The sequence below is a fragment of the Trachurus trachurus genome, assembly GCF_905171665.1.
Source record: "Trachurus trachurus genome assembly, chromosome: 14".
NCBI lineage: Eukaryota > Metazoa > Chordata > Actinopteri > Carangiformes > Carangidae > Trachurus > Trachurus trachurus.
Window position 1 is genome coordinate 14,206,913 of NC_139903.1, and position 26,141 is coordinate 14,233,053.

At 41.0% G+C, this 26,141-nt stretch overlaps 2 protein-coding genes across 8 annotated transcripts in view; both read left to right on the plus strand.

Annotated features, from left to right (window-relative positions):
• Window positions 1-220: 220 nt before the first annotated feature.
• Window positions 221-19,474, plus strand: pld2 (phospholipase D2). 3 transcript variants are annotated; one of them, XM_083986705.1, is made up of 24 exons: window positions 221-466; window positions 6,262-6,425; window positions 6,527-6,654; window positions 7,803-7,945; window positions 8,088-8,181; window positions 8,484-8,549; window positions 8,648-8,706; window positions 8,800-9,045; window positions 9,150-9,293; window positions 9,389-9,472; window positions 9,617-9,695; window positions 9,803-9,913; window positions 10,026-10,229; window positions 10,819-10,975; window positions 11,076-11,194; window positions 11,521-11,634; window positions 13,298-13,402; window positions 13,739-13,827; window positions 14,024-14,137; window positions 14,475-14,521; window positions 14,821-14,955; window positions 16,654-16,807; window positions 17,291-17,408; window positions 17,506-19,474. In XM_083986705.1, the coding sequence occupies exons 2-24, from the start codon at window positions 6,293-6,295 to the stop codon at window positions 17,728-17,730; spliced, it is 2,868 nt and encodes a 955-aa protein (XP_083842831.1). In that variant the 5' UTR covers window positions 221-466; window positions 6,262-6,292; the 3' UTR covers window positions 17,731-19,474. The 3 variants fall into 3 exon arrangements, with proteins under 3 accessions (XP_083842831.1, XP_083842830.1, XP_083842829.1); XM_083986704.1 differs by lacking the exon at window positions 221-466 and adding an exon at window positions 2,289-2,442; XM_083986703.1 differs by lacking the exon at window positions 221-466 and adding an exon at window positions 2,289-2,438.
• A 1,604-nt stretch (window positions 19,475-21,078) lies between these two features.
• Window positions 21,079-26,141, plus strand: part of mink1 (misshapen-like kinase 1) — a 32,827-nt gene continuing 27,764 nt past the window's right edge. For all 5 annotated transcript variants that reach the window (XM_083986698.1, XM_083986699.1, XM_083986701.1 and 2 more), the window contains exon 1: window positions 21,079-22,515. In XM_083986698.1, coding sequence (XP_083842824.1) covers window positions 22,459-22,515 — 57 coding nt within the window. In that variant the 5' untranslated portion in view covers window positions 21,079-22,458. The remainder of the gene's footprint in view (window positions 22,516-26,141) is intronic.

Genomic DNA, 26,141 nt, shown 5'->3' on the forward strand with positions numbered 1-26,141 from the left:
CACACACACACACACACAAACAAACAATGGGAAAGCTATTTTAATCTTACAGTAGCTGCACATGTAGTCTCTAATACATCAGATTTGCCTGTATACACCTCAGAAACACCTCAAAAGAGAGATCACTATTCACACAGGGGCTATCTGTGGCAGCATCAGGGGTAAATATACTTTGTGTGTTTACTACCCTTCAGGGCTGTTTGTGCGTTGACTGGGAAACCAGCATACGTAAATGAGTACTTTGAATCCACTTTCAATACTCCACTACTTGAAACACACAACTCAGAGAGTGGTGAGTGGGTCATCGTCAACTGTCCAGTCAGCAAGATGATCAATGCATCTGACCTGGATATCAGGAGGTAACGTTCAAGCTGATTTTCTGAAGGCAGCTCCTGTTCCACATCTTTAATATCATCCTGCTTCATCTCCTCACTGGGTGAACTGGCCTCCTTCACATCTGCATAAGGTCAGTACAGGGTCATTATTTGCATCCCCATGGTTTTTTTTACTAGATAGATTTTAAGTTATGAAGCCAGCTCCTCAAAATGTCAGACAGTGTAACAGAAAAGCTGATAATTTCATAAATCATAGTTTTAAAAATCACATTAAAATACAGATGTTTCCTGTCTCATTTTAATTTTAACATCAATCATTTTGTGTTTGTCTCCACTTGTGTTAAAAGTTACTGGAGTGGATATTCAGAGAAATATTCAAAGTGCTCTGTACAGGTGGTTCATCCACACAGCATTTGGATATATGGTGAGAATATTTAATATATTTAGAATATTTAACTTTGTATTATGTATTTATCAGGTATAGGCATGATTCATGTATTGCATGTTCATTGTTATAAAATATACGGTTCATTTTGTTCTCTCACTGTGAAACTTGATTTATTTCTAAATAACTGCGCTCACTGTTATAATGTAATAAACTGTAACCATAGACTGTGACTGTAAGATTAAGTCCTTATTGGACATTTTCTTAAAGCATGGCACAACGCCACCGTGTGGTGTAAACCTATACTACACTCAAACACTCGGGGCTTATCTCCCAATAGCAGCGCCACCCCTAGGCCAACATTCACACTGTGTTTAATTATTCATCATTCAGGTCTGGAAATTGTGTAAATGCCCCAGTTTCTGTCTAGTTTTTGTTGTTGTTGTTGTTGTAAATTTTAACTTATATCTGATTATTGGTTTATCAATCCAGCTTGGTCAAACTTTCCTCTCAAAAATAAGTCCGTTTATTTGAATAGCCCAATCCATAATAAATAATAATATCATAATAAATGACCATGCATAATTTAAAGAGGATTAGCAGACTGAGTTCTATTCAGATAAACCCAGCACATTATAAAATTATTTAAAATTAGAAACAAGTAGGCCCTATGACATAAATATAAACACAGGCATATGTGTTTTCTGTGTGCAGCAGTTAATAATGCAGACTGAGTTCTAGTCGTCTCAGGCTGGGTTATGAGAAGAAGAAAAAAAAACTTAATAGGCTACATGTAATAATTTGTGTATAGTACTACAGATAAGGGTGTGTGACTGGAAATACAAGTGTCATGCAAATCAAAAACCTCTATCCAGATTCAGGCCGGTTTGCATTGCTTATCACACCCTTACACAGATTACAGGCGCTAAATGTTTCCAGTTCAACATGAATGCAGTCTTTCAGAATTAAAGTTTATATTTCTTGTGTACTATAAGATTATCCAACTATCTAAATCTAGCACTTCCGGTGTATCTGCTTCACCATGATGTTAAGAGTTCCTCAGGTGTCGTCTGATTTTGTGTGTAGTTTCTCATCCTTGCTGGATTTTGGTTTTGGCAGCTTTAACGTTGAAAATACAAACCGGAAATGTCGCAATGTTTTCTATGTCTGCCGTTAAAAAGTAAAATCACAGGAGAGTTGGATATTTCCTCCCCCCACCTCCATCCATCCACACATTCCTGTGTGTGTTTATCCCAATGGCACCCAGTCATGACTTGTCCTGTCCCTCGTGTCCGTCCGTCTGTCTCACGTTGCAGCAGCACAAACCTCCGTCGGTCCAGTCCCCGCATGCGTGTCTGTTCTGCACAGCTGCACAGGAAATCAAATACGACTTCATTGACATACCAGAATAACAACCTACACCTCAAGAGAGTATCCACAGCCCCTGATCTAATCACAGAGACATTACTTGATCTGAACTCTCGATGTGAGCTCTTTTCTTTCCTCCTCATCTGTGTCCTGCTGGACAAATGGGAGGGACTAAAGAGTGCATCACCTACGGGGGGAAACGGACCGAGCCTCTTTCTCTCTCACACACACACAGACAGGCTTGAATAGGATGGAAAAAGCGCCTGTAGCCTGAATGTATGTTCACCGTGTTGCCTCCTCGCGTGTGGATTACCTGCGTGCGCTGAGCCGTGGCTGCGCGTAAAGTCAAAGTAAGTACGTTTCTATAGGCCCCAACTTTGACGCACATTTCTCTCTCTCTCCCTCTCCCTCTCTCTCTCTCTCGTGCTGGCAGCAGCTGTGGCGGCAGATTCCCGTCCAGATGCAGAAATGTCACCACTCAGACTCGTATGAAGTGGTGGTGTGATGAAGTGTTAACACCGGTGCCACTTTGTATCAGCTGACATTTGCTGCGTTTTTTTTTTTACACACCGAGGTGTCGCTTGTTAGTGGAATGCGGCGCTGTAGGAAACCATTGGGAATGGGTGGAGACGACAAAACTTAGCCTGTCGGCAGTTTCTCTCTCCACGCACTCGGCTACCATATATCCGTGGTTGGCGGTATATTGAGTGGATTTCACTGTTAAGAGTATTGTTGTCTCTGTGGAGTAAAGAAATGTTATGTAAACCTAACCTGATGGAGCAGCAGCAGCAGCAGCAGCAGCTCTCCACCATATCCTGATTCCCATCAGCCCTCAAATCACAGGCTGAAGCTGTGTGTTTCCTTCACAGCCGAAAGTCTTTAATCAGTTTTACAAACATCCATTGTGAGACTGTGTTGAATTGTTAAGAAGTTAAGTGGTGACATGTTAACTCAGTCAGCAAGGTAGGCTACTGGGCTTTTTCTGGGGGGGGAAATGAGATGTGTAGCAGAGCTGGCAAGAGTTGACTCAGCGCTACTGTTTTTATTTAAAGGAGGAAATCATGACGAAGAATCAGGGCCTGTCCTTTTTTGATGGAATGTGTCACAGCCTGTTGCTATTTTTGGTGAAGTGTGACTTCAAATGTCCCATAATTGTCTCTCAAAACAAAAGGCAGATCATGCAAATATCAAAACCACAACTTTTCCCCTATAGCAGGAACTTTACAACATGTACTTTGCTGAATAGATAGAGAAGAACGACCATGACCACCGCACTGATATGACTCTGCTGACACAATTTATTCTGTGAACTACGTGCTGTGCTGTAACATCTATTCGTGGTAACTGAAACATGCATTAATACATTTCAGCCTGTTGAGTGCTGGTTTGACACATGGGAATGCTGCCATTGTCATAGATGTTCTTGAAAGAGTAACTTAACCAAGATGAATAGCATTGTTGCATGGGAGGTGCTCTGTTTCACATGTGAAGCACTGGCCACACCCTGACCACACCTCAACAGCATCACAGCAAAGTATCAGTGAGAAAAAAAGTAGCTCTTTAAGGCCTCATATCTGTATCTGTTTTCATGTGATTACAGCAACTTTTTTCATCATCCTGATGGAGTAAACTGGTGCAGTCTGTGTTGCATGATAATTCTCAGCGTCCCCATCTTACAGCATGTTTCCATCTGCATTTCCCTTGTGCCAACCAGGTGGCTGTTTTAAATAAGTCAGGTATCTCCAGGTCCAACACACGTGACCTTTAAATCTCTAATGGTAACTGATCCAGTGGTGGTGTTCCTTTTTTCTTTCTTTCTTTCTTTTTTTTTAGATATTAGGCATAGGTTTGTGGGATGAGAACTTCTAGTGTTCACAAACAATGTTGATGCTCATGTGGGTTTCATCAGCACCCTCTTTCTGGCCAACCTGGCTCATGATGTGGAGAGGGCTCTGTGGGTGAGGTGTAGTATTTCACCAGCAGGAAATCTGAGTGAAGAGTAGGTACAGTTTCACCCCATCAAGGAAAAAAAAACCAGACAGTCTTGTCAAGTCAACCCTTTTCTTTTAATCAGTCTCATGCAAGTCAATGTGATGCACATTATTTATGCTCTGCTCTAACTGTCAAGACAGAACGGGCAAAAACTCTGCATGACAAAGAGTTTATTTGGCAAACCATTGTTTTGACAACATCTCTCTCAACAAGCAGTTGGATGGGAACTTAAATGACAGGGTTTGATGTTAAGCTAGAAGGCTGATCGGTCTATAAAAGCTCAAGGATTATATGTGAAAACAACAACAGCAACCAAAAGGAAAAAGGATGGATTGTAGAGAGTGTAGAAACTGCTCTGAGCAGATGCCAAATCTGAAATTGCATTAACTATTATGACTAACTCAAAATAGCAACATCTGGTGAGGATCAGTTTTCATGAGAATGAGTTTTTCAGCACTTGTGCATACACAGCAAAACCCCCTAATGATGATACTTTAATGAAAGACATGTAGAATAGATCGAGATTTAGATTCCTTTTAATATTGCTATAAAGTATCAACCTATATTCACAGAGCGGTGACCCATAACAAAGCTCTGACAGTACAGGTCAGACCTCAGACTGAGTTGCTGGTTCAGCTCAGCTTGTCTTCTCTTGTCTGTCACATCTCATCAGAGACTGTGGTGTAGCATTGCGGTGGGGGGTCTGATGTTATGTTACATTTTATTGCTTTAATACCTTGTAGTTTCTCTGTCGATGTTTTCACACCTAAGAGATGATTGTGTGAAGTTGCTATACATCGGTTATTAGGTCTGAGGAGACTGTGATCACCAGAGGGAGCTGCAACTAGATCTAGAAGATGCTAAACTTTTAATAGCATGGACATTTTAATGTGCTGAATAATCACAGAATGACTGACGACTGTGTATTACACATTCCTTGTTTTCATTGAAACTCCCCATGTATTTAGATCGTGCCAACAGTCTTTGGCCAGTGCAGTGAAGGTGACGTTCCCACCCAGTGTTCAGCATTAGCCTACCTCAGCCTTTACCTGCTTCCCAGTCCTACTTTCTCTTCCTGTAGTTTCTCTTGCCCGCAGATAGGTAAGGTAAAGGTAATGCAATGTGGCAAGTACTTTATTGAAACCAGGTCTAAAAGAGGTATAGCGAGGCGAGTTACGATCAGCAGTATTACCCAGTAACACAGAAACACACCGCCCCTCCCTGTTCCCTCATTACCCATGCAGGAAACTACTCGGCCTTACAAAGACATCTATCTACCCACACGGCATACAAAAGGGCACACACACACACACCCTGTTCTCCCTGTTGCAGTGGCATCCTACTATGTGTTTTGCAACGTCGATCACACGTTCAGCAGATAAATGACACTAGATGCCTGCAGCTCTCTGTTTTTGCGTTGGCACTAGTGCTGCTGAGTTTACGTGTGCGCCACCTTCTGTGTGAGCAGGATGAGTTGCCCTCTTTGAGGATTAGATTCACTTCTTGTTTACAATGTCAGAACTTCTCACTGTAGCTCATCGACCTCTTCAAACACCTACAAAGCTACAGCTCCACAGAGTTGTGTGTTGTTTTATGTGACTCTTGTGTAGCGACAGTGACTGCTGGTGCTAGGAATGCTGGTAATGCATGACTGCCTTTAGTGCCCCTAAACTGCTGTTACTAGTGTTGCTGTTGCTACTGCTACACACTATAGTTAATGCACTGCCACTGCTGCTTCCTCTGCTACTTATACATACACTACTGGCTAATATATTTGCCCACAGTAAAATGTCAGAGTTGTACCTTTCAAATGATTCCTGCAGTTTTTTCCTACTTTTAAAATACATCATATAAACAAACAACAACCTGCTCAACTGTAGCTACACTATCATACACAAAAGTGAAGAAATATAAAATGCGTGATCGTGATACAGCCAAACCCTTCCACTTGCACTCTGTGGTATCAGTGTGCTATAGTAGGCTATTGTATGTTTGCCTTTACTGCAGAGCTGAATCACCTCATAGTAATTAAATACTGTCAATCTGCTGTGGTGTGTTTACAAAGAAGTGCAGTTTTGTCGTGCATGCTAATTTAGTGCATCTTTTGTGTGCTCATGGTGGCGAGAGCAGTAGTTCACAAACTCTGTAAATGTAAATCTCTCCTTTCCTTTGTGTGTGCAGCAGGGCAGCTGGCACTTGCAACTACTGAGTGATGGCCAGTACAGAGGACGTGATCGAGCCAGTGGCTCAGAGCGGGACAGCACAGAACCTGGGTAGAAGACGCTTCTCCAAGGACGTCCACAATCTCAGTCCAGATGAGTTAGATGGCCTCATGTCCACCAGCGGTAAGATGATCAACCTGAGGCACAACCTGCCTGTTAAGAACGTTTAATGGCTGCACCAGAGGAAGTTCACTAAAATGTTCAAATCCTCTAAATCCTCACAGATGGCCGTCCCTTCATGGTGGTTCATCATCTTCCTGAATTAAAGGAGACGGGTGTCCCTCACTTAATACCCGGTGTCCCAATTACATGCAAAGTGGACAACACAGAGAAGTACACTACTCGCTCAAAGGTACAGTCTCTAGATGGAAAATCCTTTACATTTTCTCTCTTGTTGGTGGTTCAAAGGATACTACTGTAGTATTCACAGAAAGTCAAAGTACGCACGTTTATCTATGCTTCACCATGTCCTTCATGACCATCTTGAAACAATTTCTACTCTAAAAATCCTGTAAACCGAGTAATGACAAACCCACAGTAATTTTTTTGCATCAGTTTTTAATGTGATTTTCAAGCAAAGCTGAAATCACCCTGAAGTCAAACTTGACCATGCTTTACCAAAAAATGACATTTTGTCTGTGAGAGTAGTAAAACCACAGGAGCAGTTTGTTTCAAGTCTTAACAGTCAGCTGTACCTGGATTGTGTTTTAGCTGAACCTCTGTGTGGGCGTTTGAACTTTGAGCTGCGTGCTGCTTTGAGCCAACAGGCTCAGCTGCTGTTTTTCAGATGGAGAGAAAGCTGGAAATTGTATGGAGAGTGTTTTTATTTTTTTTTAAACTTTGGTCCCGTAGAGCTCAATGTACTTCGAGTTAAGTAAACACATGCAAATAGAAAAAGACGCTGTAGATCCAGAAAACATCCTAATCAATTTGGCATCTTGTGCTGCCAAAAAAAAAAAAACACATGCAAATCACAACACATGCAAAATGCATTAACATGCTATATTACAGTAATGTGTCAATTTGACAGATGTTTTATGAATTTACTGCAGCTTTGTGTGTTTCCATGTGCTTCCCCAAGGTACAGTGTGTTGAGCTTTCACGGCCACTGTACATTTTGCTCGGGAAATCAAATCACTTTTAGAGCTATGATGCATCATGCTGCGTTCACCACTGAATTTTCATGCTGCATTTCCACATGGGTATTTACATTAAAAAGTACGAGAAGTTTAATGGTTTATTCATGATTGTTGAGCCAGAGAAACATGTTGTAATGTGAATAAAGCAACTCACTAAAATGTACAAGCATTAGTAACAACTGAGTTATGTAAGGGTGTCTCAGTCATGCTCTAATTCTTCTCCCAGCATCCAAATTCATAATTGATTTGAAATTCAAAATGATTGAGAATCCTATTCTCTCTTTTTGTTTGATTGAGACTTTGATTTTTCATGATTTACATAATCATGCTCATGATCTCCATGTCGCTAATGTCCATCCAGGTCCATGTAGGCACCTTGTACACTGTGCGGTTAACACACGGCCCCTTCCACTGGACGGTGAAGAGAAAGTACAAGCACTTCCAGGAGCTGCATCGAGACCTTTACAAACACAGGATGATGATTCACTTGCTGCCTCTGGGAAGGTCAGCGGAATCAATCTTTTTTATCTTGATCATGCAAATCAACATTTCACTCTTGAAATCAGGGTGGTGGGTTGCTTTATGTTTTCATTGACAGAGGAGCAGTATTTTCACTGTGTTTTGAATATTCAAATTTATTTCAAAGATTTGCAAAGGAGAGGCAGCAGCTGAGACACATGTCAGAGGAAATGCCAAGCCTGCATGGGACTGAACGGACCAGAAGGACCTCAAGCAAAATGGTATCAAAATGATCTACCAACTGAATGAATGTAAATCTTTGTGCATTGTTGGTTGGAGCTGGAGTTCATTATTACATACTGGTCAACTTAATACTATAGATATTAAGTTGTATATGTTTAAGACTGGCTACTTGTTTTGTGCAAAAAGCACATTTGTAATGTTCTTACAATTACTGTCACAAAAATGATAATAATTGAACTTATGTCAGAAATATATTGTTGCAGATCTACTGCACAGAACGAAATCTCAGACTGCTATACATTAAGTTGCATTTCAAAATGTTGTCACTTTTCTTTTGCAGAAATACCTAGAGGAATACTTGAATGGTCTGCTGGACAACGCATTCTGTAAAAATGATCACAGCATGGTAATAGCCATGAAACACAAAAGTACATAACATGTATTGTACTGTATACAAAGTGGATGTAATGAAGCGTCTGAACACTGTCTCTTGTTTTTCTCCAGCTGGAGTTCCTCTCTGTTGGTGCTCTCTCCTTCGTCACCGATCTTGGATCCAAAGGCTTGTAAGCAAATATCTTGTGAGAGACACAAGGGAAAGTGGGGAAGTGATTAAGTTTGTAAGGGACAGAGGTTTATTGTGCAACATCTGTCAACAGGGAGGGGCCCATCTTCAAGAGATCGGGAGGTCACCGGATCCAAGGCCTAAACTGCGCTGGACATCATCAGTTCTGTTTCCGCTGGTCCCGCCGGTGGCTGGTGGTGAAAGAGTCCTTCCTGATGTATATGAATCGAGACAACGGCAGCATCAACTTTGTGTTGCTGTTTGATCCCGAGTTCAAAGTGAAAGTAGGCCGTGCTCACACAGACACGAGATACGGTGTCTGCTTTGAGAACTTCACTCGGTACGTCTGTTTGTCTCTTTGCCTATGCGATCTGGATAAGAGTATAAGCATGTGGTTATATGATGTGTTTACAATACACAAATTGCTTGTTTGTTCCTGTGCAGGAGTCTGATCATCAAATGCAGCAGTTACAGACAAGCGCATTGGTGGAGTCATGAAATCAACACACTGGCAGAATCCTCCGACTACCTCAAAGTGCAACGCTTTGATGGGTTCGCACCACCACGCAAAGATACGCTCACTAAATGGTCAGATGTGGAGTCAGTCTTAGATTTACAGCTCTCTGTCACCAAATCTTGTCCTTATTTGCTAAACTCTTTGGTCTATTGATTATTGTTTGAAGGTATGTGAATGGAAGCGGCTACTTTGCCGACCTGGCTGATGCTCTGGAACAGGCCAAGGAGGAAATCTTCATCACAGATTGGTGGTAAGTGTCAGCAACACCTGCAGGAAATTATTGAAAAAACAAACCATAAATTCCTTGTCAATTCACCATTCAAATATTTCAACTAAAGATGAAGAGCATTTCCACTGTGAATAATGAAAAATATTGTGTTATATTTTCTGGCAGGCTCAGCCCCGAAGTTTTCCTGAAGAGGCCAGCTACTGATAACTACTGGCGCCTGGATGAGATACTCAAGCGCAAAGCAGTAAGGATTCCCCTCTTCTTTTCTTTTTTAAGAATAGAAATAATTTCCAAATTTCACAACCTGCTTCCGTAGTTTTTTTCACCTCTCTTTTGAACCTTCTCCTTCAGGAACAAGGAGTCAAAGTGTGTGTTCTGCTCTACAAAGAGGTGGAGCTAGCCCTTGGCATCAATAGTGAGCACAGCAAGAGGACTCTTATGAATATGCACCCAAACATCAAGGTCTGTCTGTCGCCTCGCTGCATAATGTGACACACAGAGAATGGCTAGACAATTGCCAGAGGCCCCATCTCATGTTTTGACCTCAATTTAAATCTCCTTTTATCTCCGTCAGGTAATGCGGCACCCTGACCACGTCTCCTCTGTGGTGTTCCTGTGGGCGCACCATGAGAAGATGGTGGCCATTGACCAAACAGTGGCCTTTGTCGGGGGGCTAGACCTGGCGTTCGGGAGGTGGGATAACAGCCAGTACCAGCTCACTGACCTGGGCTTGACTTCCATCAGTCTGAATGAGGAGGAGCCAAAGGGAGATGCAGGAGTAAGGATGTGACTTTAAAGGAATAGTTCACCAAAAAATTAAATTCACCCTCATGCTGATGAATACTCCGGAGTAGTTTTTTTATTCCTCAAAGTGCATCTGGAGACCCGGGTCAATAGAAGAGTCAATAGCGCCCGACACAAAAAGGTCCATAAAACCACACAAAAACCTTGTAATCTTCTTCCTTACTGCTCGTCCGCTGCAATCCAAGTGTCCTGAAGGGATATAGTCCAGAGTTTATGTCATTTAGGACATTGTTACAGCCTAAACAGTCCTGTGTTGCACTCTGACATTCACGCACATGAACGTGAGAGCGCGTCCCAGGTAAATTGAATACAGGACTGTTTAGGCTGTAAAAATGTCCTAAATGACGTCATTCAGAGTAAACTCTGGACTATATCCCTTCAGGACACTTTGATTGCAGCGGACGAGCAGTGTGGAGGAATATTACAAGTTGTCCAAGTGTTGTTGGACTACAAACTATTCCTTTAAGCTTGTTTACACTCGCTAATCACCATCAATATGGTTATTGGAGAACCAAAGGGCTTTCACACTCCCTCCAGATGCTAACAGGTTTTCTGTTAACCAGGACAAGGATGTGGTTGATGATCCAAAAGCATCAGAACCAGAAAAGGAAGAGGAGCAGGACCCAGATGGTCTGACTGGAAACACTAAACGGTGGCTTGGGAAAGACTACAGCAACTTTATCAGGAAAGACTGGGTCCAACTGGACAAACCGTTTGAAGGTACATAACCAAATCTCCTCCAGAATCACACACACACACACACACACACGGAGAAACTCTGAACAGGGAACTGAAAGGACTGCTTTTCATTCTTGTTCAGATAACATCGACCGCACTCAAGTTCCTCGCATGCCGTGGCGTGATCTGTCTGCAGCTATTCATGGCAGAGCTGCCAGGGATGTTGCCCGCCACTTCATCCAGCGCTGGAACTTCACCAAGGTCTGATTCATAGCAAAGCATAATACCGTATTGTAAACATCCTCATTGTAGTAGAGGCTGAGGCATTTAGTGCTCTTCTGGAATCTGCTTTATAGTGAGTCAATCAATATACAAGTGCAAACAAAATAAATGTTAATATTAACTTTTTTTTTAGCATCATCAAATAGTAGTTTTCCACAGTTTCTACTATGTTACTGGTGTAGGAAAATAGGACTCGGATTGTGAGTAGTATAAAACTCTTCAATAAGATTAGATGAACAGGAAGAAACATGACAAACAGAAAGAACAAAAAACTGCCTTCCATTCATTGATGTCCTTTTTTCTAGATCTTCAAAAGCAAGTACAAGGATGACTTCTACCCATACCTTCTTCCGAAGTCTCAGTGTTCTGCTGACTCACTCTCATTCACCGTGCCTGGGTCTACGAAGGCCAAAGTGCAGGTATTTATGCAAACACGGTCACCACAAATGATATCAAACGATTGTGCAGCACCTGTTAAAAAAAACATCAACATCTTAGATCATAACTTTATGCAGGTTAACCTGAAGGACTCTAACTCGTGCTTTGCCTCCTGAACAAGGCACAGAATCATTATTTTATTGGATTGCCATAATCTTGTTTATAAAATGATGATAAATTAACGTACAAATCAGGTTGGTGTGTAGCAGTGCAAAAGAAACACATCTACTTCAGACTTGTCACAGCGCCAGGTCCAGTTATCTGGGTAATGCAGTGCTTTTCGGCCTCCAGTCTCCAATACAAAGGCTGCTCCAGTGAGACCTTAGCATTCCAGATAAATCAGGCTTCCCAGAGATAAGCTTCACACTGAAGCCAGCCAGAAACTGAGTGTCAGAGTGCCCTGCATAGAAAATCATCACTGCCTCCTTTACATTAGTATTTATAATATAGTTATAATGCTTAATGTACACGCAGGGAAGAGACTCTGGTGTCACATAAGCATCAAGTTCCCCAGGGATCTTTAAAGAGCCCTCTTATTAGCCAACAAATTCACTTCAATTTTCAAAACAAACCATGCTGCTGATCATCACAATATTAATTTAGATAAATGAGTGAAATGACTAATCACTGTAGACAAACAAGGCCAATGGCAAAGAGACTGAAGGCCACTACTGGCTCCCACTCTGCATTGTACATTGTGTGACACAAAGTCAGATCCAGCAGGAAATCAGATGGATTTATTTACAGTACAACAAAGAGACGCTGTTCTGGCTTTGAAATTGCAGCTAAACTGTTCAGAGTTGGTTGCAGCGGCAGATGGTGGAACAAGAGTAGAGCCCGTGGAACAAAATCACTTCCAACATGTTTATCCTGCTCAGTAAAGCCAGAGAAAACAAATGTCCTGCCAAGGACAGCGAAGGAGAACAAGTGGAAGTATCTCATTTGCAACAGGCTTCATGGGAATTGTGGTCCAGATTAGGAGAAACACCAGCATTAGCAGCGCAACTGCCATGAGACACAGGCTTTCAGTCTTTGATTTGATCAAATATCAAGATTATACTTGAGATGTTACATGAAGCAACTTTCTAAGATGTTTTTATCAGTCAGACAAACACTGACCTGACATTATAGCTAATAATAAAGCTATAGGCAACACTTAATGTAAAATAGTGTATCTCTATGTAAGTATTCCTCTATGTATTTTCTTACTGTGTTGAGGGCGGTGGCCTGTAACCTTAACCCTTGCTACCTTCTATGCCCCATCTGTTCAATCAGCTATTGTTGCTCCTACAGTATACTCAGGTTTCAGGGGCCATGTGTCAGGGCCGCAACAGGTCCATTTCATTTTTGTGTGAGTGTTTTGTTGGAGCCGCATTTCCCAAACGAACCATCTCTGAGCAGAGATAAATGCAAAAAGCTCAAGTTCAGTGCACCGCAAACAATAGAGAGATGAATAGAGCTGTTTCAGTTTTCACTTGCAGAAAATCAACTGAAGGTTTGAACATGGATGTTTCATTTTATCGGAAGACACAAAGTTAAGAAGCAAATATGAAAACCCTTTTCTAAGAAGTATTCTGAAAACATGAGTTTTACACAGTGTGTCCAAAGACAGAGTGTTTTAGTTTTTACATATCATTTCTTGAGGTGCTGCGCTCTGCTGATCGTTGGTCAACTGGAACCTGTGAGAGCTCAATCCTGAACGCCTACGTCCACACCATCGAGAACAGCGAACACTACATCTACATTGAGGTAATGCAGGGATGTGGTGGCTATACAGTATGCACACAAAAATATCTGTAATATGTAATATGTCTGTGCCTTTATGTGTTTGTGTGTGTGTGTATATTTCTGCATGATTGAAAGCTGCAGAGCATTTGTTTCGTTCATGTAATTTTCTGTCTGTGATGCTTACTTACATACCATTTGACACATTAATTTGACATCACTAAGAGACTCTGTGGCCAGTGTGAGTCTAATTTTATGGGCCTGAATGCAGTCATAACTCACCCCCTTCCTTGCCAGCTACCTGCCTGTTTTAGCCCTCGGCTCATACCAAGCCACCATCTGCCTTCTCTCTGCCTGCAGAACCAGTTCTTCATCAGCTGTGCCGATGGGAAGACCGTCTACAACGGGATCGGTGATGCGATTGTGAAGCGAATCCTGCGCGCACACAGGTCTGTTTGGAGTGAACGAGTCAGATTCATGTAGTGCAGTGCTACACATCCACACATTCTTTTAACCTTGGAAGTTACAAAGCAGCTTTTGTGCTGAAGGCGGATTACGACATGTCAAACCAAGTGCAGCAAAGAGTCGCTTTCAGTGTTTTCGCTCTTTGTATAAAATGTACATTAACACTGTGTCTTTCTGCAGAGAGCAGAAGAAGTACAGAGTGTTTGTGGTGATTCCTCTGCTTCCTGGGTTTGAGGGAGACATCAGTGCAGGTGGTGGAAACGCCATCCAAGCTATTCTGCACTTCACTTACAGGTGAGACTTTTATAGGACATTTCCAAATAGTGATGTGGATTTATCTTATTTATGATTAAAAATGGGATGAAAATAATGAATCCTCATGAGGAAGGATTTATTGAACTTGACTGATTAAGCTTTAGTTAGTGTACTCTAACTGTGATGTGTACGCTGTTCATCTAAACACAAAATAAGAGGATATAGGCATTATAACGCAAATCACGCATTCCTTTAATTAACAGGTATCAGCTTTCCATGATTTTCGTAAATGCAAACTACTGTTTTATTATCTGTCATGATTTATTGTTAGATTATCATTCTGTATTTTGTTAATTTTAATGCAATTTCTTCTTAGGACCATGTGCCGAGGGGAACACTCCATCCTGTCAAGGCTTACTGAACGTGAGTCTACGGTCACACTTTCCTGCTGTCACTTCAATTCAAAAATCCACCTCCCATCACAAAGTGCCACCTGTTTCCTCTCTAACATGGCTCTCTTTCTTTCCCCTCACATTGCTCCTTTAAACTGAAGCTACTGGTACTAGGTATCTGCTCACTAGTCTCTGTTTTAATCCTTCATCATTCTTTTCACATAACTTAAACAGTCCATATGTCTACATGAGTTTTTTTTTTTTCCATACATCTTCACTGTGTCTTTATATCACCTCTCTTGAATTATGTCACTTTGTTTTGTTTCCCAGTTGAGGACAAGTGGACGGAGTACATCACACTCTGTGGCCTGAGGACACATTCGCAGCTCTCCCAGTCACTTGTCACAGAGCTAATCTATGTTCACAGCAAGACCCTCATTGCTGATGATCGCTGCTACATCATAGGTGAGTCACTCACTTAAAGACACAGAGATAATTTTCACTTTGAGTCATGACTGAGCTGTATTTCATTGTCTACCATAACTATGAAGCAATAGTGTGACCAAATCAATATGTCTGTCATTTCTGAAAGATGTCATGACACTAAAGTACAAATACAACTGTGGTAAAATAAAAATGTGCACATAAACAAGTATATGGATATTTAATTACAAGACTGAATAATATGAAGGATACAAAGTATAAGATCATTTAGTAGGATGTACTAAAGCACACTGGCCAGAGAACAGCAAGATAAAGTAACAAGAAACAATGTACTTTAAAGCTTCACAAATATTAAAGCAGATATCAGCTTCACGGCCGTTTCGGCTAATGCTGCGTTCAAGGCAGGCTTTTGAAACCGTAAGTTACAGCTTCAAGTCACAACTACGACTTGGTAGCGTTCCAGGTAACCCGTAGCTCGTGTTTTTACCATCCTGTTGTCTGTGAAAGTTCCCTATAACGCCCACTCGTAACTTCCGACCCGTGAACTCGTACCAGATCGAACTGGTATGACTTCACAGGAAGGAAAAACACAAAGTACGAGTTTCTTTGAACGCACCATGAGTTGGCAGCCCCCGCCCTTGTCAGGCATCAATTGGTCCTCGTGCTACGTCACCACATTCACGCGCATCCCTTGGCTGCACACACAGCCCTTCATGCCGTTCTCTCTCCTCATTGGATAACACTTGTATCCCACAAGGAAAATTTTCTCCTCGGGTTACAGCAGAGCAGAGTGACGGAGAGACTCGTGTTTAGGCTGAAATACTTCATGTAAGTGATTGCTGACGGAAAATAGGACTATTTAGGACTTATATTAACAAAAACATTCCACTGATATCTGCTTTAAGGATTTTATTTAGATATTAATTTAATTGTTTCAGTTGCCTTTAAGGTTTTTAACCTTCAGGTTTTTATCAAGTTAAACCCCTTGTTTTTTAATCATCCTTTTCTTTGCCAGATATCATTCAATTTAACTACACACTTTATATGTGAAGTATCCATATTATCTATATATGGTCTCACCCTTTGTGGTAGCTACGGTCTGGATTTAAATTGCCCAGTCATGGGGAATTCCCTGGAAACAGTGCTCACTCATGCTGTTTACTCCCATAACACTGCACTGGAGATGTGTTAAGTTACTGCTAATTCAAACCAAACATTCATTCACATTAAAAACATTCAATTATCAAAACACGGCGTGGTCTTTAATGTGAGGCATCCATGTGTTTGTCACCAAATTAGCAAATAAAAGCTGTGTTTGTTCATCAAAACTGCTGCAAGACTGAAATCCCCTAACACTACAAACTGAATGATGTGAAACTATAAAATTCAAATGAAAACACCTAAATCTCAACTTGAATTTCTTCTTCATACTCCATACTGTAATTTGTCAGCTTTCAGTTCTTCTTAATTCACAACAGACCAGATTTCACATAACATAAAATATAATCCCCCACACTCAATTTCAAATGCATATCCGAGCAATAAAAATGCACATTACAAACAACTGAATGAGGGAAAACCGGAAAAGCAGCGCTCATTCAGAGGAATGCAATGACAATGACAATATCATAATTTCTTTTCATTCTGACACTTACATAATGTGTTGATAGGAAATGAAAAACAGACAGTTAAAGCTTGTGTTCTGCACTGCTGTTCCAGGGTCAGCCAACATCAACGACCGCAGCATGCTGGGCAATAGAGACAGTGAGCTGGCAGTGTTTGTGGAAGATGAAGAGAGGGTCCCATCCATCATGGGAGGGGAAGAGTACCAGGCAGGACCCCTCACACTCGCTCTGCGCAAAGAGTGTTTCAGGTCAGTACAATGACCCCCAGTGTGTATGACCATGGACGATTACTACCTCTAGATGTGACATATGATACAGTAGATCAGTGTATTTCAACCTTGGGGTTGCCAGAAATGTCTAATTGAAAAAAAATTACTGATATATATATTTTTTTTAACTAGTTATTATTCTTTTTAAAATTATGATTAAAAATATAATATATAAATCGATCAAATAAAATGCAGCATATACAAATATCTGAGCTGGTGCATCTTGATTGACAAAACCTGCGATCACATGACTGCACATGATCGCAGGTTTTGCCAGAAATTTGTGAATGTCAAAACGGGGTCACGAGCCAAAAAAGGTTGGGAATCACTGCAGTAGATCTTAGTAGGCTACTGTTTACGATTTATCTTTCCATCGTATCAAATGTCAATAGCCTACATCAGAAGACGATACATTACCGCTTGGTCCTCTTACTTCAGTTGCTGTTTCTTTTCCCTCACCAGTGTTCTTGTTGGAGCTCCTTCAGACCCCAGTATCAATGTTGATGATCCAATCTGTGATGAATTCTTCTTCCTCGTCTGGACTGCATCTGCTAAACTAAATGCCACCATTTACGACAAGGTATAAAATTGTGTCATTAATCATCATCTGTGGGCCTTTTTATTCCTGACATTAGAAGTCTTAGTTTTCTTCTCTCCTTCATCCTGTTGTGATACAGGTCTTCAGGTGTCTGCCCTACAACTCTGTCCACAACATGCGAGACCTGAAGGAGTACTCCAGCAAGGAGCGCCTCTGCGACACGGACCCCGAGCAGGCGGCGGAGGAGCTGAAGGCCGTCCGCGGGCTGCTGGTCCACTTCCCCCTGAGGTTCCTGTGTGAGGAGAACCTGCTGCCTCCGCTGGCCACTAAAGAAGGCATGGCTCCTGTGGGGCTGTGGACATAACCACAACTCAGACTGGATCAGACCACTACACATTAGTTAAAGAGCTACTGTACCACATGTTTCCCCTTGTAGTTTCATTCAGCACAACACACTAAACTTAAAGTAGCTCCAAGCCTGTTACTTCACCAGTGGGGAAAAGGTGCCATTTTAACACCATGTACTTGTTACTTGTTTATATGTTTTTATATTGTATCTTGGACCAACAATAGACTCGTCTGTAAGTCTGAAGATAACCACTGAAATGTAGATGAATTGCAATGATTGATAACCTTTTAGAACAATATTTTTTATCTGTACAGTAGCCTACAGGCCCGTTTGTCCGTGGTAACGATGTCAGATTCATAAGTCCTACAGTGCAATCTGGACTTGCAGGTCTGGCCGCGGTGCAAAACACACAAAGATGAATGTATGAGTCAGGAGAGGATTGCAAGGTTGTATTGGAAAATCAAGCATCTCACATGATCTGGGAACATAGTGTACATTTATTGGTGCAAGGTTTTTGGGTGGGCGGATGGGTGGCTCTCTCTCTCTCTCTCCCTCTCTCTTTCTCTCTCTCTCTTTGAGGCTTCACCTCTTACTGCAGTGCCAGCAAATCTGTCAGAACATTTGTGGTTGTTATGGTGACGGATATAAAGAGATGACTGGATCGGAGCTGAAATAAAGGCTGGAAAGGACAGAAAAGGGAGAGCGCTGCTGATAAGAGGGATAACTTGCTAAATCAGGATGGTGTGCCGGAAAATAGAAGTTAATATGCTGAAAGGAGATCGGCAGTATCTGTGGAGGCAAAGTCCTTTAGAAATGTTCGGGATTTGATATGATCAGGTGAAGAAGCTGAGGGAAGGAAGGGAAAGCGGGATAATTAAAGGGTGCTTTACTGTTTAATTGTCACATTTTTTTCCCTTTTTAAGAGTCACCATGACAACCGATGAATTAGAAAATTCCTCTGTCCACTTGGCTTTGAGAAAGTGGTGTGAAGCAGAGACACACATCGCTTCACTGTTGTATTGTTCAGCTATTTTCGTGAGGAAAAGGAGGGTCCAAGTGACATTCACTATCTTGCATGCCTATCCAATTTAATTCCTCACATTACACATTTGTTAAGGTGATTTACCTTAAGCTGTAACATGGTGACATAATTTGGCTTTCATTCATGATGCTATTCCTCGGTGTAGAACAGCATCAAGTCATATTTTTAATCTCAAGGTGCAAAGACTTTGATGATTTCTTTACAATTTTGTGATCTTTAAACCTGTTCATTCCTTTTTATTGAGCCAGGAGATATTGACTGGCCACTACTGGTCAGTCTGGAAGAGTCTTGCACTGGACAAATATGTAGCATTGGTGGTAAATGTAGGCAGTCAACTAGCCCTCCTTTGAGATTTTGCATTGACTTATCTGATGAAAAAATCATGTAATAATCATAGAAACCCCACGCTTCCTCATTTAGAAAAAAAACAAAACAGGACATGGGTTTTTTTATGCAATGATGTCATATAATAATTGTGTTTCTCAGATGCAAGATGACAGAATACAAGTTTGAGCAGGTAGAGTAACGGTGGAAAAAGAAAGTTTTGTAAGATGAGATTGGACACCAAGGTAAAAAAAAATGTTATGACCTTTTTTAAAAAAAAAAAATCTATTTGGAGGTTTCTCACATGGTAAACCAACTGGTCTGACTTAATCAGTGCAGTAAAAGCACCTCTATCATATCTGCATTTTTGTTTTTGTTTTTTTTAGATAACAACCACCAGAGAGGCAATAGACAGCAGGTGAAGCTTGCAATTGGGTATTTCTGTAACATATTTTTAACTGTCAAAACACTGTCCCATATATCTGAAAGAGATCTCTGTTTGAAGTGTGCACCGATAGCCTTGTGAGATTTTGCAACCTGCCCACAACAAGTCACAGTTACACTACCCTGGTGCACCCAGTGCTGACTTGAATGTGACACATGACACGTTTCACAGATCAACGCCACAAGCAGCACCCTTCACACAGCCACTTTATACCTTGTCAAAGCTGCCACTAAGATCACCTAAGTCGAGAGATGGTGCACTGGCGACTTCACAATTGTCCATCCTTGCTTGGAAGGTATTAAAAAGCCACTCACCATATTTTCCTCTCTTATAAAGCACACAGTTGCTGCCTTGACTGGTATCCTTTGTTTAGAGATTTCACAGAAATGTCTGTGGTATAGCCTACTATGAGAAGTGACCTTATACTTTTTTATACTTCTTTCATGAATTTTATTTTTGTTTTACTACTAGCCAGCATTAACAATATCTTTTATGAATATATAATTAATAAAAATGTGTGTATAATATCCCTAACAATCACCATGTGAAAACCTTTATGTAAACATATCTTTAGACCTAGATTATTATCTTGGAGTAACTGATGTATAAGTTACTAACACTCAGGGGTAGAGAGATGTTAAGTGTTGCCTCTACAGTTATGAACTTTACTTCCTAATTTGTTGCATCTGTTTCCCATAATAAACTTATTTTTTAGAATTTCAAAATCAATCTCTGCTTTTACTTTGATTTTCCAAATCAAAATGGCAAACTTCCCATGCAGAAAATCATAATGCTATTCATAGTGTTCCTAGAAACCTAGATAGAAAACCACACATCCACATGTGTTTATCAAAAACTGTAGACCTACTCAAATGCCAGAAACCACTGATAACATCTGTTATCCCGTAAACCACTGGTATGACTATTCCTCTACATTCCAGATACACCCTTTGCCATTAGTGGCCTATATTCTTGGATCAAATAGCTATTTAGCACATTATAGATTTGGTAGACGTATTATTATTTATTTATTCATTTTTTTTATGTTAATGCAAAAATGTTTGAGAACTCACCCATCCAATTCTCAGGTTATTATTTTTTTAATGAAATGAAATGAACTTTCACTTGATGCTTTGGAAGTGAATGAATCATGCATTATACATCACCATCATCATCCGCTGAAGATAAGGTGGACCTGTCTTAATGGACATATGACTATAGCAATCATAAAGCTGTTAGGATGGCAAACACATTACACACTCATAACATTAGAGCGAGAAGAAAAAGAAGAGAAATCTCGAACATCAAATCATCGGCCTTTATTGCAAAAAGAAACACTGTATGCCTGTAACTCTTATTATAGCGTGTTCTCTATGTGTTTAACTTGTGCTTAACTTAATTATGGGGTGTGTTCAGTGATAAAGAAGGTCAGTGGAGGACATGTCAGTGGATGACCTCAGCTCTGCCGCCCAGTGCAGACAGGGGCAGTTGCGTACGCAGGTCGAAGTCCACCGTGAATGTTCAGGTAATTTGTCCCTGATGAAGCGCCGTAGCCGTCCAAGAACAGAAAACACTTGAGGAGTGTGTGTGCAGCCAATCGCCAGTACAACCCCGCAAGACTACATCAAGGCAGGGAGTGGGAGGGAGGAGGAGGGAGGACTTGGGAAGCAAAACATGGCGATATAACAAGTTTGGCTGTTAGCTGCAGTTTTTAAACTGCATCGTCTCGCGCAGTGTTGGACTACAACTACAACTCATAAAATCTGGACGCCGGAGAACGAAAACAACACTTACAAACTTGACAGAGTCTAGGGCCCCGGTTGACAAGTATTACGGTGGTTGGCAAGAACATAGTGCCTGCCCTCCTGCCTGCCTGTCTGCGTGTGTGTGTGTGCCTGTGTTTTCCCCGGAAGGTTGGCACTGCTAGGCGCGACTGTCAACACAGAAAATGGACGAAGAAGGAAAGTTTATTCAGGAAAAAGAATGTTTCGTCCGCTAGCTTAGCAACGGTAGCCAGGTAGTTAACGTTCGATTGATCGCGCGCACCTGACTCGGACATTCGGATTACCGCGCGCTCCGGCTCCGATTGAGGAACATTTAACTCGCGTTAACAAGTTTGACAACTGCACCCGCAAAGATTAATACAACAGGCGAGGCCATTATTTGTCATTTTCCGCACTTGTGCCATAGGAACATCCCGGGAGGACGTATTTATTAAGTCGGTTCTGGTACGGTGCGGTGCGGACGGATCCGGACGCCATCACATCAGACGTTGCGTTCTCCTTAAAAACAACCATTGCGCTGCTGAACCGTTAATGTTATTTTAGACTTTATCAGCAGATCAAGGAATGCTTCAGTGCCACACCAGCCCTCTCTGGTAGTTGTTGTTTTTTTGTCCTCCCGGGAGACGCGTCATTTTGTCCAATACAACATTAGCAGTGATGTTGTACAGCAGCAAAGACGCGGCGTCTCGTCAAAATGAACGCAGCAGCAAGGTGTTCAACAACAGTGGAGGTGCACTGCATTGAAAACCTGCCAGTAGTTAGAGCGGCACCGATGGCCGGCTAACGGCGTCGTGAACAGTTTGTTGAAATATCTCATTTAACTTGAATGTGTTTCGATCGGATATTGCCACCGGCATTTCTGTAAAAAAAAAAAAACAACAACTGCGGATAACATTATAGCTCTCGGCTAGAGTTGACGTGAGCTAGCCAGCTGGGTGCGTCTGTGGCAGCTCTATCTGCGATGTGTTTGCTAATCTAAGAGCTACCGTGTTGTTCCCGCAACAGTTTCGGCATATTAGACAGCCCGTTGGCAAGATTTTCATCTGAAACACGAGCCCCTTCAGGCTCGTCAAAGCAGCCACCTCATTTTTTACTTGTTGTTAAATAACTGGCTAACTCTTTAGCTAACGTTATAAGTTTCGCCAGCAATGTCTGAAAACGCCCCCACACGAAGCCTGGATGACATAGACCTCGCAGCCCTCAGGGTGAGTATTGTTATTGCAAGATAAGTGTGCTGCACTGTTTTCATGTGAATTATGGCAGACGGACTTATTAGATGTTATGTCATAAGAACTGAGGTGTCAGTTTGCGTCTGGCACAAGCACGACCATTAAACACCCACGCAACAAAGTTTAGGTGGAATAAACATCCTTCGGCCTGGTGTTGCTACAGGCAGCTGGCCTGTGCTGGTATCACAGATTCAAATCAGTGATATTTGAGGATTTCTTCACCTGATAATGAACTATACTCGCCAGTCCTGTCTTCATAATTGACGTGTTGCTAAGAAGATAACGTGACATGACTGCTCCTTTCTCACACAACCCCAGGTACACTGTGTTAGTCCTGTGAAATTATTTCTTTCTTGAACACAGCAGACACGATAAACAGTTCATTTAAAGATGAACGTAAAGTTATCAGTTACCAAATATAAACTCTGACATTTAAATGGACAAAGGTGTCTTTTGATAAAGTCTTTGTTATTATTTTATCCAACAGACAACCAGTTGAATGGCAAAGCCTCCAGCTCTGCCTGAAATTTGAAGGGTCTTAGAAATTTGCCTGGTGTTTTGAACACCTCTCCAACAATTTGAGCCAGCAAGAAATGAAGTCAGACCGAAATAAACATTATCCACTTCACTATCCCCAACTGATAAAAAAAAATCTAACCCTCTTTTCAAGGATACAGTGAATAAAGCCACAGCTCTGGTACTCTCTTTATCGCTCTATCATAGTGGAATGGGTGTAAAATGTATGGTTTTTGTAGCAGTATACCCCCCACCCCAAGATAGACTCTTATTACCATTAAAATGAGGATTTTATGTATTCAGTCACTTGCTTTTATCAAATGAAATAAAAGAGCTCACATCCCACACTAATTTTTAAACATCACTATAATGTTCACTCTCATATTTACTGGCATATTTAATGTCAGTCTATATCACCAAAGAGGTACTGAAACTATGCATCTGGTGCTATTTAAAAGTTAAGGAACTAAGACCCTCAGTTAAATGTACAATGTAAAAATGTGAAATTGATATCAAATTTAAAATGTGTCAGACCATACAAAGAGGAAAAGCCGATTTAGGGGGATCCCTGTGCCCTCTGTAAATATCAGGAAACTCTCCAGCACTTGAGTGTAGCTTTCACAGGTTTATGGGGCTTAACAAGGGATCAGGGTTAGTTTATCCAAATCCTAGCTTGATTGTTCCAGTGTTACCTGACTGGAATGAGGCTTCACCTGAGTTTGTCATGTCGAAATCAGTTGCCACTATGACTTTATCACTTTGAATGGAGCTACAATCACTTCATTGAACTCAGAAATGTGTTACGTTCTGCATTTCAATAATTGGCTGGACATTTCACAACAAAGTTGTAATGTATTATACACATGCATATTTATTATATACTTACTATATACACTGCACCTCCTATAAAAATCTATAAATCTTAACAATATGTTCATAATAATATAATATAAGAACAGTTTGGAACCATGTACCTTGTGTATACTCTGCATGAGACAAAGGGGGCATACTCACAGGAAAAACAGCTCCATAGTATTATCAGAGGACCAAAATAAAATCCACAGGGAAACTTCAAGTGGCTCTATTGAAGTATTTTTCAAGATATTTCCTACAGAGTACAGAACAACTTCGACATTGCATAACAATTCACTGTACAGGAAATGTGTCATTTGTGCAGAAACACTTCATTCCTATGCCAGTAACACTGGATGAAACCAAGGCCACCTGTGCAACAGTGTTGGATAATGGTGGCATAATAAATTAATACATGTACACAGAATATCTGATGAACTTCACATGTTTTTGTTGTTCATATAAAATTTACATTACTTGCAGTTTTGAAGAGAAACCTTAAGAGTTGGATGAGGATACTTGATGCTGATTAGCAAAGAATAGCAGCCCTGTGGAAATGAAACTCATGAGAAGTTTAGTCTTGTGATTTTTCTTTTTTCTTTTTTTTTCTTCTGCAGTGAAAACAGTCCCTGCTGTGTTTTGCATAAATAACCTTACAGAGAAGTGTTAGAATAACAAATGCTGAAATAGTAAGAGAAAAGCTCTGCAAAGGTTTATTTTCAAATGTTAAGAGTTGCGTTATATTGCATAGTTACAGAACATCATTTACATTTTCCTTCATATCAGATTTGATGTTTTTTGTGTTGATATTACTTCACAGCATCATTGGGCAACTTTACTTAACAAAAACGATTTGGTAAAACACCAACGGTTCAATACTAGGTGTTTGTGGATATTCACTGACCTTAGATGACACAGTTGTGAATGTGTGTATTGTGTAGCCAATATGAAAAGTGTTTACCAGGTGGCACCAGGCCCATAACTGCTTTACCAACTAATATAATTCAACAGTAGTAGTCTGGAGTAATTAAAAAATGTTCCACCCAAACTGCAGTAATGAGGTTGCAGAGATATTAAGATGCTGTAGTTAGTTTGTTGAATTGCAGGAATTCTTGTTTGTCAAAGACCTTGACTTGTACTGCAGTATTTAGTGATTAGGAAGCCGTTTAAAAGGTAAGGTCAAATAGAAAGTTGTTCAGTAGTGAGTTTTTGTCGAATGCAAGTTTGAGTCGCAACAATAAATCAAGTTTGGGTTGTGATTGCGGCAGCTGGTGCAGCTGTATAACCAGAGATAAGAGTCATCTTTTTTAAAGACTTCCTCCGTCAGCTAAATTGACACCACGGCAGGAAATGTGTGGTCAACTTCCTCATGGACAATAACCATAACCCGTGTCTGAAATGAGGCTGTTCTTTCGACAAGAGGCAGGGCACAGCTTGACATTAAGAAAAGAAATCATTGTATTACTCCCCGAGGCTCACCAGTATGTTGAGTTTACACATTAACGTGGCAGCATGATATCCAGATGAAGGATCAGAACTGCAGTTGTGATGATTTAGGAAGACACGCTGTAGATTCCTCATAGTATTATTGCCTCTGTGCTTTTTTCCCCCTTTTTTTTTGCAGTCATTGCTGAGAATTTGATTGTGTGTGCTGATGGTGCTGCTACTCCTCGAACATAACATGTACCCTTCCCCTTCTATCACTTCATTCCTCTCATCCCACTCTTTGTGCTGGACGTAGGTGAAGCTACCGCCTCTGCCTTTGCCGCCCACTCTATCATTACATTTTTCTCTTCCATACCATCACTCCCTTGCTGTTTACTTTTACGTCATGGTTCCACCTCTTTTGTGTTGCTGTACTAAACACGCTTCAAAATTAGGGCCAATATGTCAACAATCAAGCGCACTGTACTTTTTCAATAGAATATCTGATCTTTGATAATTTTCTACTGCTCAGTCTGTTGTACGTAGATATGTTATTTTTCTCACAAATGTTCCCTGTCTCTGAGGAATGTTTCCCCTCCATGTTGAAGGCAGAAAACCCATCACTGGAAACAGATGAAAGCAGGATAGGTCATGCTGTACATTCTAAACCCAAAGCAGCAGTCCCACCACCCACACATCTTCTTAAAGCCATATTGAAATTGCATGAAAGTGGAACTGCTTGTCATTTTCCCTTGTCTCTTGGGGGAGGGGGTTGCATAATTAAATCGAAGCAACCTACTCATTATTAG

Excerpts from the sequence above, each read along its gene's own strand:
- pld2 (XM_083986705.1), top strand. The coding sequence starts at position 6,293 with ATGGCCAGTACAGAGGACGTGATCGAGCCAGTGGCTCAGAGCGGGACA. Across the intron at positions 7,946-8,087 it reads CACTTGCTGCCTCTGGGAAG|ATTTGCAAAGGAGAGGCAGC; the intron begins GTCAGCGGAATC and ends TTTATTTCAAAG. Across the intron at positions 14,138-14,474 it reads ATTCTGCACTTCACTTACAG|GACCATGTGCCGAGGGGAAC; the intron begins GTGAGACTTTTA and ends ATTTCTTCTTAG.